This window comes from Pseudorca crassidens, chromosome 5 (genome assembly GCF_039906515.1).
Source record: "Pseudorca crassidens isolate mPseCra1 chromosome 5, mPseCra1.hap1, whole genome shotgun sequence".
NCBI classification, from domain to species: Eukaryota; Metazoa; Chordata; class Mammalia; order Artiodactyla; family Delphinidae; genus Pseudorca; species Pseudorca crassidens.
Genome location: NC_090300.1, coordinates 94,362,727 through 94,375,366, shown reverse-complemented (window position 1 = coordinate 94,375,366; position 12,640 = coordinate 94,362,727). Strand labels below are relative to the sequence as shown.

General features: G+C 40.9%; 1 protein-coding gene across 1 annotated transcript in view; it reads right to left on the bottom strand.

The window, feature by feature from the left end:
* Nucleotides 1-12,640, bottom strand: part of MYH15 (myosin heavy chain 15) — a 168,509-nt gene that overhangs the window by 46,008 nt on the left and 109,861 nt on the right. Inside the window, 2 exon segments of the mRNA XM_067737164.1 lie at nt 5,967-6,059; nt 6,062-6,092. Coding sequence (XP_067593265.1) covers nt 5,967-6,059; nt 6,062-6,092 — 124 coding nt within the window.

Below are 12,640 nucleotides of genomic sequence, written 5' to 3'. Positions count from 1 at the left end.
TAAAGGGTTAATATCTAAAATATACAAAGAATTCACACAACTCAATATCAACAAAACAAAAAATCTGATTTAAAAATGGGCAGAGGACCTGAATAAACATTTCCCCCCCCCAGGGAAGACATTCAAATGGCCAACAGACACATGAGAAGATGCTCAACATCACTAATCATCAGGAAAATGCAAATCAAAAGCACAATGAGATATCATTTCACACCTGTCAGAATGGATACATCAAAAAGACAACAAATAACAAGTGTTGGTGAGAATGTGGAGAAAAGGGAGCCCTCATGCACTGTTGATGGGACTGTAAATTGGAACAACCACTATGGAAACAGTATGGTGGTTCCTTAAAAACTTTAAAAAATTTTAAAACCTTATACAATCTATCAGTTCCACTTCTGGATACTTACTGGAAGAAAATAAAAACACTAATTTGAAAAGATATGTGCACCCCTATATTCATAGCATCATTATTTATAATAGCCAAGATATGGAAGCAACCTAAGTTGTCTTTCAATAGATAAATAATGAAGATGCAGTGTGTGTGTGTGTGTATGTGTGTGTATGCAATAGAATATTACTCAGCCATAAAAAATAGTGAAATTATGTCATTTGCAATAACATGGATGAGCCTAGAGGGTATTATGCTAAATAAAATAAGTCAGACAAACAAAGACAAATACCTTATTATTTCACTAATACGTGGAATCTAAAAAAAAAAAGGAACAAACACAACAATACAGAAACAGACTCATAGATACAGAGAACAAAGTGGTGGTTGCCAGAGGGGAAGGTGGTGGGAGGGTTAAGTGAAACAGGTGAAGGGGATTAAGAGGTACAAACTTCTTATTTTAGTTATAAAATAGGTAAGTCATGGGGACATGATGTACAGTATAGGGAATACAGTCAACGGTACTGAAATAACTTTGTATGACAGATGGTTACTAGATTTATTGTGGTGAGCAATTTGAAATATAAATAAATGTTGAATCACTATGTTATATACCTGAAACTAATATCATATTTCATGTCAACTATATTTCAATAAAAAAGAAAGAAAAAAGAAAAGTCTTCAAGAATTGATAGCCATCAAGCTTATGATGGTACCTAACTGTTTTCCGAAATCTAATTTTACCTAAAAGCTCCACTTTTATTATTGGCAACAAATATTGTCAGCTGTTTCCCTTGTAGTGACAGGCTCATTTTGTTCATTTTTGAGAAAATATCTGCAATATCTAAGTCTGAATAAGCATAGTTTGTCAAATGTTCTTTCAAGTAAATATGATTCTTCCTGAAAAGATTGCTAGTTCAACTCAGAACTTGCACAATCACACATCCTACTTCAGTATGAAATGGAAGTGCTTTATGCATACTTTTTGTTTTGTCACACAGAATATTAAAAAGATATATACTCGGGGTTGAGATGTAGTATAATTAATTTTTACTTTTTCATTAAAGACATTCTTAAGTAAAACTGACTTTTTTTATTTTAAACTGTTGAGTATGGACCAGCAAATACAATGATTATAACTGCAGTGTGGTGCTACTGCCTCAGCTTGTGATAAAGCTCCAGCAGTTTTAATCGTCATTGCTTTTGCACCATCAATAACAGCAGCAAAAGAATTTAAAAAGCAAACAGAATCTTAGTATTAGAATGAAATAGTTCTAACCTCTTACTTAGTTCCCCTAAAAGAGTCTTGACAATTGCTGGGGTTGCATAGACCAAAACTGAGAAGCTCTGGGTGATACATCATATTTAAAAGTTTTCTGGGGAAATGCCAATCCATTAGGGCAGCAGTCCCCAACCTTTTTTTGCACCAGGGACTGGTTTTGTGGAAGACGATTTTTCCACAGACGGGGTCGTGGGGGATGGTTCAGGTGATAATGCAAGCAATGGGAAGCAATGGGGAGCGGCAGATGAAGCTTCGCTCTCTCACCCACCACTCACCTCCTGCTGTGCGGCCTGGTTCCTAATAGGTTGTGGACCGCAGCCCAGGGATTAGGAACCCCTGAATTAGGGGGTTAAGACAAACATATCACATATTTTATAGAACTAGGACCCACTTAACATGGCTTAATTGTTCACATTTACTATTGGTCTCCTTTGAAAGCAGAGTATAATCAGTGGCCAGGACAGGCCATGAAAAAGAAACTTCGGTGATAGTAGCAAAAAAAGCAGCAAAAAATCTGGAGCATAGACCTAGTGAGAGGAGGGGAGGTTTGGATAGGTATATACCTAAAATTTAATTTGTACAAAAGCCAAAAGGTAAAGCTAAGAATAAAGGAGGAAATAAAAGGTCCTGCATCCTAAGCAGAATTATCATCTCAGATCCACTTTCATTTCACTCACCCACCAATTTCCTCATCAAAAAAGTGAGTAGAAAATTAATGCCAATAGGTAGAGAGGTAGGCAATGCCTATGAAAAAACTTGTATACAATACTACCTTCAGAGCTGAACAAAAAGGTATACTCCAGCTTAGTCTCTGAACTGAACAGTCCCCACACAGACTACATCCTAAATGGCACAGAAGATCAAACTGGGGGTTTTGTAATGAGGCCAAGTGTGATACACCCTGTCACCAGCATAAGAGTCCTACTTAGTGTCCCTGCTAGAATCCAAAACTCTTTCCTCTTCTAGATTTCCAGGTTTGTTATTTTGCCAGTTCATTTTAATTTAGCTTTGACTCTAGATTAACATCTAGAAACAGAGGTGTCCATAGGCAGAAGGATAAACGGTTTTCACTCTCGTTTTAAAGTGAGTGCCTCTGGGCATCAAAAACACATTGTTTATTTTCATTGACCTAGGAATTCTATCTTTGGGAATATATTACTAAAAATAATTCTAATTACAGACAAACAGCTAGTCACATGCTGTTCATAGCAGACAAGCAAGTTACAGGACAAGATGAAGTAACCATTGTCCATCTACTTGATGGATTCGAAGCACTCTTGTAAGTGATTGAGTATGCAAGATACAAAAAAGCTCATGACAAACTGAAATTGAAAAACCTCAAATAGATTGCCACCATGTAAAATATAGGAAAAAGATCTAACTAACAATAGCGGTTGACAGTTAAGAATAAGCCAACGGAACATTGTTCTACTTTCAATTGATCAAATGTTTGTGGATCTCCAATAAGTGGCAGGCATGGTCTAGATGACTGACAAAAATCAGTGATCAAAACAAAGACCCCTGCCCTTGTGTAGGGTACATTCTGGCAGGTGGAGACATGACAAACTTATTTATTATGTCAAGCATGTAGCGTCTTTGAAGGTATTAAATGCTATGAAAATAGAAGCACATGGAGAAAACTGGTTGAGAGCACTCAAATGTCACCTTCCCAACAAGGCCAATCCTGACTCCTCCCAGATCTATTTGATTAACCCTCATCTTTAAGTCTTTGCTGAAATAGTCAGGACAAGGGGAAATAGTCAGGGCAAGACTCTAGGGTGGGAGTGTGCATGGTATGTTCAAAACACAGCAAAGAGGTCAAAGTGACCAAGGCAGAATGAGAGAAGAGAAAGTAGAAGAGGTCAGAGAGATAATGGGGCCCAAGCATCTGACCCTTGTAGGCCATTGTACAGACTATGGCTTTTTTTTTTTTTTTTTTTTTTTGCAGTACGTGGGCCTCTCACCATTGTGGCCTCTCCCGTTGCGGAGCACAGGCTCTGGACGCGCAGGCTCAGCAGCCATGGCTTACGGGCCTAGCCGCTCCGCGGCATGTGGGATCTTCCCAGACCGGGGCACGAACCCGTGTCCCCTACATTGGCAGGTGGACTCTCAACCACTGCGCCACCAGGGAAGCCCCAGACTATGGCTTTTACTGAGTGTAAAAAAGGGGTGTGGGTTCATACTACCCGAGGCAATCTACAGATTCAATGTGATCCCTATCAAATTACCAGTGGCACTTTTCACAGAACTAGAACAAAAAAAATTTTAATTTGTATGGAAACACAAAAGACCCTGAATAGCCAAAACAATCTTGAGAAAGAAGGACACGGCTATAGGAATCATGCTCCTTGACTTCAGACTATACTACAAAGCTACAGTAATCAAAACAGTATGGTACTGGCACAAAAACAGACATATGGATTAATGAAACAGGATAGAAAGCCCAGGAAAAAACCCACACAATACGGTCAATTAATCTATGACAAAGAAGGCAAGAATATACAATGGAGAAAAGACAGTCTCTTCAAGAAGTGGTGCTGGGAAAACTGGGCAGCTACATGTAAAAGAATGAAATTAGAACATTCTCTAACACCATACACAAAAATAAACTCAAAATCGATTAAAGACTTAAATGTAATACTGGATACTATAAAACTCCTAAAGGAAAACATAGGCAGAACACACTGTGACATAAATCACAGAAGTATCTTTTTGCATCTGTCTCCTAGGGTAAAGGAAATAAAAACAAAAATAAATTAATGGGACTTAATTAAACTTAAAAGCTTTTGCACAGCAAAGGAATCCAGAAACAGAGGAAAAAGACAACTCTCAGAATGGGAGAAAATATTTGCAAACAATGCAGCCCACAAGGTATTAATTTCCAAAATATACAACAGCTCATACAGCTTAATATCAGAAAAACCAACAACGCAATCAAAAAGTGGGCAGAAGACCTAAATAGACATTTCTCCAAAGAAGACATACAGATGGCCAACAGGCACATGAAAAGATGCTCAGCTTCACAAATTATTAGAGAAATGCAAATCAAAACTACAATGAGGTATCACCTCACACCAGTCAGAACTGTCATCATCAAAAAGTCGACAAACAATTAATGCTGGAGAGGATATGCAGAAAAGGGAACCCTCCTACACTGTTGGTGGAAATGTTAACTGGTGCAGCCACTATGGAGAACAGTATGGAGGTGTCTGAAAAACTAAAAAAAGAATTACCATATGATCTGCAATCCCACTCCTGGCCATATATCTAGAGGAAACCAATGTTCATAGCAGCACTATTTACAATAGCCAAGACATGGAAACAACCTAAATGTCAATCCACAACTGAATGGGTAAAGAAGCTGTGATGTGTATGCGTATATATATATATGTGTGTGTATACATATATACACATACACACACAATGGAATATTACTCGGCCATAAGAAAGAATGAAATAATGTCATTTGAAGCAACATGGATGGACCTAGAGATTATCATATTAAGTGAAGTAAGTCAGAAAGAGAAAGACAAATATCATATGATATCACTTATATGTGGAATTTTTTAAAATGATACAAATGAACTTATTTACAAAACAAATAGTAGACTCACAGACATAGAAAACACACTTATGGTTACCAAAGGGGATAGCAGGGATGGGGGAGGGACATAAATTAGGAATTTGGGATTAACATACACACACTACTATATATAAAATAGGTAAACAAGGACCTACTGTATAGCACAGGGAACTATACTCAGTATTTTGTAATACCCTACCATGCAAAAGAATCTGAAAAAGAATACATATATATGTATAACTGAATCACTTTGCTGTACACTTGAAAGCAACACAACATTGTAAATTACCTATATTTCAATTTTAAAAATAAATTTAAATAAATTTAGATATAAAAAAGAGGTGTGGGTTCATTACTGAAAATTAGGAAAAATACCTATTTCAATGAGGTAGATGTGATGAAGAGGCATGTTTGTAGACTGTGTGGACAGCCTCTACCATCCTTTGATCTTGAAAGCTGCTCCAGTCAACTGCATGTTGCATTTTCCCTTCAAGGAGGAGACCTGGGTGGGGACTCCCAAGGTGGTACAGAGGTGATCTTTCCCAGACAAGAGCGTGTCTGTGGACAAGGTAACATCAAGGGCCTCATTTGTCCCCTAGAATTTTTAAGTGCCCACTCAGGCTCAATAACTGTTTCACCATTTCAGTGGTCTCTCTACCAGTCTATGGGATTGAGACTCATAAGTGAAGCGTCACTGAAAGTTCACTTACCATTTTCACTCCGTAGCGTTGTTTTCTGTGCTGTCAGATCATTTGCCAACTGAGTCACTTCATCTAGTTTTGCATTTTCTTCATTCAAGTGCTCTCATACAGACTACAGAGCTTCTCAGCATTACCCTATGAGTTGAGAAGGAAAGATTGGACATGGTTTATAGAGACCAGGCTGAATTAGCTGCATAAGGAAGGAGGGGAGGGGTGGTTCCTGGGACCCTTGTGCTCTCCTCTGCCCTGAAAGCCACAGCCAGCATTGGGAAACCATGTCTTCTAATTTAGGAAAGCACAATACACTCAGGGTCTGGGCCCCTCAGAGGCCCAAACTTTTCAGATTATAGGTATTAATGGAGAAATGACTCTTTGGGTATCGGGGACCCTCTCTAGAATTCATTGCTTTTCTGAAGAAGAAAACGTGTCAGTGATGAAGTACATATTCACTTCCTGACATTGTATTATATATTTAACCATCTTTCTTTCCTGCTAGAATATGTTTCATGAGGGTAGAGATTCCATCTAATCACAGATTATGCCCCCAGTGCCTTGAATCGTGTCTAGCACGTATTAGGAGCTCAGTTAACAAGGGGGTAGGCTCAGAGGGAAGGGAAAGGAAAGATGGGAAGAGATGGAGGAGGAAGGAAGGAAATCCAAAGGGCTGACCAAGAAGGATAGGAGAAAGCAGATGGATCTGAGCTGCAGGAGCACAATCACAGAAATTTAAACTGTCAAAACAACTGGACCCTCCCGATCACTAAGGCTGCAGGCTCCTGATTACCCTGTTGAGTTAACATTTCAATCCTAAACTCTAACTCTCAGAATTGTTCATGTTTGAAGAAATGGATATGCCATGTGGCCTTTGCACTTCTACCTGGTTAAGTAACCAATCTAATCATCAGACTCTTGCCACACTCTGGAAACTAATGCCAATACCATGAAGCCCAATATTTTCAGGATGAAGAGCTGCCAAATGTAAGATGGTGCTACCCTCTTTACCTAGCTATAATTTGCATTCTCATTATTAATATGGTCAGAAGTCATAAAATGACACTGGTGGTACTCTAGAACCACAGTTCCATAGATTTCACATAGCTGTTTTTGTGTTTTGCTCTTTACATGTATTAAATCACAATTCATAAAACAGCCCTATGAGACTTTGTCTCTATAAAGAAATAGTACTATGGAAAAAGTAGGAAGAGGAGGGACAACTACAACAAAGAAAGTATCACACCAATGGCATTCCAAGAAAATAGTGAAAACTGTGAAATCTGGTAGTGAGTCTAATAGTTTCCATGTTAAACTAATTTTTATGATATGGCAATGGCCAAGGACCAAAGACATTTCAAATATGACACCAGGTTTGGTCCTCTGGGAAACTTCTGAATCAGCAAATATTGGAGCTCTTCTGCTGGAGCCTATGCTCTGTTGAAGACTGTTCTCTTTAAGCTTACCCTAATGACTATTTTAAACTCTTTATGAAAGACTCCTAGATTACATCTTATATTCCGAAGGCCAAATGTAGTGCTTGACACAAAATACGCACTTAATAAATGTCTAGGACACTCAAATTACTGCAGACTTTTGTGAGAGGTTGGCCAACATACCCACCATAGTTTACTTAGAAGTCACCTTCAAGTTTTCCTTATAAATCCCAACCTCCAGACTTGTTTTGTTTTGTTTTGTTTTGTTTTGTTTTGTTTTGTTTTTGGTGGTACGCGGGCCTCTGGCCTCTCCCGTTGCAGAGCACAGGCTCCGGACGCGCAGGCTCAGCGGCCATGGCTAACGGGCCCAGCCGCTCCGCGGCATGTGGGATCCTCCCAGACTGGGGCACGAACCCGCGTCCTCTGCATCGGCAGGCGGACTCTCAACCACTGCGTCACCAAGGAAGCCCTGTTTTGTTTTTTTAACTGACTTGGGATATTATCCACTGATTAGCAAACAAGGGAAGAGGCACATCAGGTGCCTGCCCATTTGGAGGCTGACAAGGAATAGTTCTATTCTCAGATGTTCCATAGCACACCCACGCTTAGTGGTGGTTATGAAACCAGACCTGGCAAAGATTCAATGATCAGCTCCCTCTACAATGCCATCAGCATCACGTAGTTTAGAGCACTGATGGCAAATGCCAGCCACACTCAATTATCCACATTCTCCACTTGCTACTAGAAGCTATAGTAGTGACACAGGTAACAGTTTTTAGATAGTCTGTACTTTCTAATATTTCAAAGGTTGAATATGTTTGCTCCCACTTCTGAAAGTCATTTGATAGTCAAAGTTGGCACACTTGCTGTTTTCCTCACAATATTCCTCAAGAACTCAGATTGCCTCTGTTTTATAGATGAGAAAACAGAGTTAGAGAGGCTAAATACCTTGCCCAAATTCACACAGCTAGTATGCATTGGGTTTAGGATTTGAACTGATAATTGCCTGTGCAGATGCAAAAAAAAAAAAAAAAAAAAAAAGTTAGGCACTAGATACCTAAGCATCCATTGTATGATATAACAACAAAGGAAATGTTAAGGATGAATTGACTTAACGTCCTAGTTGGCTCAAACTGTCATGAATCCTGGGTCCCAGAAGAAACTGGATAAAAATATGATGACTCTGTGAACCATCTTTATTTTATGTTCTCTCCAATAATAAATGACACATGAACTGGGGCCAAGAGGAACACAGCCAGATGGGAGAAATGCCAATTCTGCTTGTGGTCATGAGTGTGCTCTGCTACACGCCTGTTTGCTGAGGGTAAAAGAATACAGATCTCTATAAGACAACTTAGTCAGTTTTGTGGATATGGCAAGCAAAGGAGCCAGAGAATCTCCAGTTTTCAAGAGAAGCTGGCTGTGCACATCTGCAGAGTAGGCAGCCACTGGGCACACAGGAAAGACACTTGCCCTTAGGCACCGCTTCAGGTCGTAGTTATCCATGGGCATTGTTTACACTGGTATAGTATTTTCAATTGGAAAAGTATTTTCATAAGCAGGGTCTGCAAAAGACAATGAGGTTGTTCATCTAAAGGTGGCCTGTACAGAGGTATAACATTCAAAGGGGTGGTACCTTCAAAAGAACTTCAAGTTTAAGCCTAAAGATAGACACTAAATTTTGATACCAAGAAGGAAAAGGTTAATGAAATAATGCACACTCATCCTAAAGCTGGCTCTTAAAATGATGCATAAAAATGCTGCCTCCTAGAAATTCAGGAACCAATGGGAATTCAAAATGATCAAGATAATTGTGAGATTGCCTATAACTTCTAAATTTCCCTGGGCCTCTCTGTCAGCCGAATATACTTTCAAAAATGCTTCAGTTTCCACCGTACCACGGAGTATTGGCATTTCTGGCATTATAAGTCAAGAAAAGATGAAGTAAAAAAAAAAAAAAAAAAAAGAAAAGATGAAGTAAACAATACAAGATAAAGTTCAGCATAATGGATATGCCTATGAGGGTGAACAGAATCACTTTATCCCACCAACAAATATGTAAGGCAGAATGAAGTCACCCACAGATATACACAGGATTTGGAGCTGAGGCCCAGCTCTGCCATATAATTTTTGTGACCCTGGACAAATTGTTAAACCCATGAGCCACAGAATTCCCAAGAGACATATGTAACAGATTAATGCTAGTAACTGAGTGTACAGATTATGGAAAGCATGTAGTAAACATGAGTAAAATAAGACCTAGCTTCTGCCTTAGAGATGTCTTCTATTGAAGCAAAGTGAAAAGACCATACAATGCAGCAGTAAAGGGGGACACCAAAAGTGCTACAAGAATTAAGAAACAGATAAAATTTTAATATGAAAAGTTGAACTTGAGCATTCCAGGGGGACAGTTTAGTTGGAAAAGGCATATTGGTGGGAAAGTGGATATTTGGCTGAAATAGAGGGTCCAGGAAACAAAGTACCAGAATCTAAAATATTCAGAGAAAGTGGAGTCAGATCACAAGCCATAGGGTACCTTGAAGGGCACAAGTTTGGAGTTCACTTTGAAGCAGGGACATGATTCAATAAAGCCATCTCTCAAAATATCCATACAGATACTATTTAAAATAGAGGGGAAAAAAAAAGACTAAAAGCAAAAAAACATAATTTAGAAAACCACTGCAATAGTCCAGTTAAAAGATAATGAAAGTCATACATGTGAGTGGGAATGGAATAAAAAATTGCAAGACAGTGCAAAATTGACCTGCTGTAATAATTGACTGGAAAGCCAAGAACAGAGAGGAAACAAATAATCAATTCTAGGCTTAGAGTCTGGGTGACGGAAGAAACAGGGTGCTGCTGGTAACAAAAATGTCCATAGGAAATGTGTCAGCTTCAGGAGAAGGGGATAAGTTTGGTTTTAGACATGCTAATTTGAGGAAAGGGAGACATTACTGAATTTTGAAAGAACCAATTAAGAAAATTCTTTTAAGAGAGACCTTCAAGATGGTGGAGGAGTACGACGTGGAGATCACCTTCCTCCCCACAAATACATTACAAATACATCTACATGTGGAACAACCCCTACAGAACACCTACTGAACGCTGGCAGAAAACCTCAGACCTCCCAAAAGGCAAGAAACTCCCCACGTACCTGGGTAGGGCAAAAGAAAAAAGAAAAAACAGAGACAAAAGAATAGGGACGGGACCTGCACCAGTGGAGGGAGCTGTGAAGGAGGAGAGGTTTCCCCACACTATGAAGCCCCTTCGCGGGCGGAGACTGCGGGTGGCGGAGGCGGGAAGCTTCGGGGCCGCGGAGGAGAGCACAGCAACAGGGGTGCGGAGGGCAAAGCGGGGGGATTCCCGCACAGAGGATCAGTGCCGACCAGCACTCACCAGCCTGAGAGGCTTGTCTGCTCACCTGCCGGGGCGGGCGGGGCTGGGAGCTGAGGCTCGGGCTTCGGTCGGAGCGCCGGGAGAGGACTGGGGTTGGCAGCGTGAACAGAGCCTGAAGGGGTTAGTGCGCCACGGCTAGCCGGGAGTGTGTCCGGGAAAAAGTCTGGACCTGCTGAAGAGGCAAGAGACTTTTTCTTGCCTCTTTGTTTCCTGGTGCGCGAGGAGAGGGGATTAGGAGCTCCGCTTAAAGGAGCTCCAGAGATGGGCGCGAGCCTCGGCTATCAGCGCGGAGCCCAGATACGGGCAAGAAATGCTAAGGCTGCTGCTGCTGCCACCAAGAAGCCTGTGTGCGAGCACAGGTCACTATCCACACCTCCCCTCCCAGGATCCTAGGCAGCCCACCACTGCCAGGGTCCCGTGATCCAGGGACAACTTCCCTGGGAGAACACACGGTGCCTCAGGCTGGTGCAACGTCACGCTGGCCTCTGCCGCCGCAGGCTCGCCCCGCACTCCGTGCCCCTCCCTCCCCCCGGCCTGAGTGAGCCAGAGCCCCCGAATCAGCAGCTCCGTTAACCCCGTCCTGTCTGAGGGAAGAAAACACGCCCTCAGGCGACCTACATGCAGAGGCCGGGCCAATCCAAAGCTGAACCCCAGGAGCTGTAACAAAGAAGAGAAAGGGAAATCTCTCCCAGCAGCCTCAGGAGCAGCGGATTAAATCTCCACAATCAGCTCGTGCCCTGCATTTGTGGAATACCTGAATAGACAACGAATCATCCCAAAACTGAGGCAGTGGACTTTGGGAGCAACTGTAGACGTGGGGTTTGCTGTATGCAACTGACTGGTTTCTTGTTTTATGTTTATCTTAGTTTAGTATTTAGAGTTTATTATCATTGGTAAATTTGTTTATCGATTTGGTTACTCTCTTCCTTTTTTTAAAAATATATAGATATATATATTTTTTTCCTTTTTCTCTTTTTGTGAGTGTCTATGTGTATGCTTCCTTGTGTGATTTTGTCTGTATAGCTTTGCTTTTAACATTTGTCTTAGGGTTCTGCCTGTCCTTTTTTTTTTTTAATAAAGTTTTTAGCACTTGTTATCATTGGTGGATTTGTTTTTTGGTTTTCCTGCTCTCTTCCATCTTTCTTTTTTTAAAAAAAAACTTTAATTTTTTATTTTTAATACTTTTTTTAGGTTTTATTTTAATAACTGTAATTCTTTTTATTTATATTTTTTCTTTCTTTCTTTCTATCTTTTTTCCCTTTTCTTCTGAGCCATGTGGCTGAGAGGATCCTGGTGCTCTGGCCTAGTGCCAGGCCTGTGCCTCTGACGTGGTAGAGCTGAGTTCAGGACATTGGTCCACCAGAGACCTCCTGGCTCCACGTAATATCAAACGGCGAAAGCTCTCCCAGAGACCTCCACCTCAACACTAAGACCCAGCTCCACTCAACAACCAGCAAGCTACAGTGCTGGACACCCTATGCCAAACAACTAGCAAGACAGGAATACAACCTGACCCATTAGCAGAGAGGCTCCCTGAAATCATAATAAGGTCACAGAAACTCCAAAACACACCACCGGACGTAGTCCTGCACAATAGAAAGACAAGACCCAGCGTCATCCACCAGAACACAGGCACCAGTCCCCTCCACCAGGAAGCCTACACAACCCACTGAATCAAACTTACCCACAGGGGGCAGACACCAAAAACAATGGGAACTACGAACCTGCAGTCTGTGAAAAGGAGACACCAAACACAGTAAGTTAAGCAAAATGAGAAGAAAGAGAAACACAGAGCAGATGAAGGAGCAAGGTAAAAACCCACCAGACCAAACAAATGAAGAGGAAATAGCAGTCTACCTG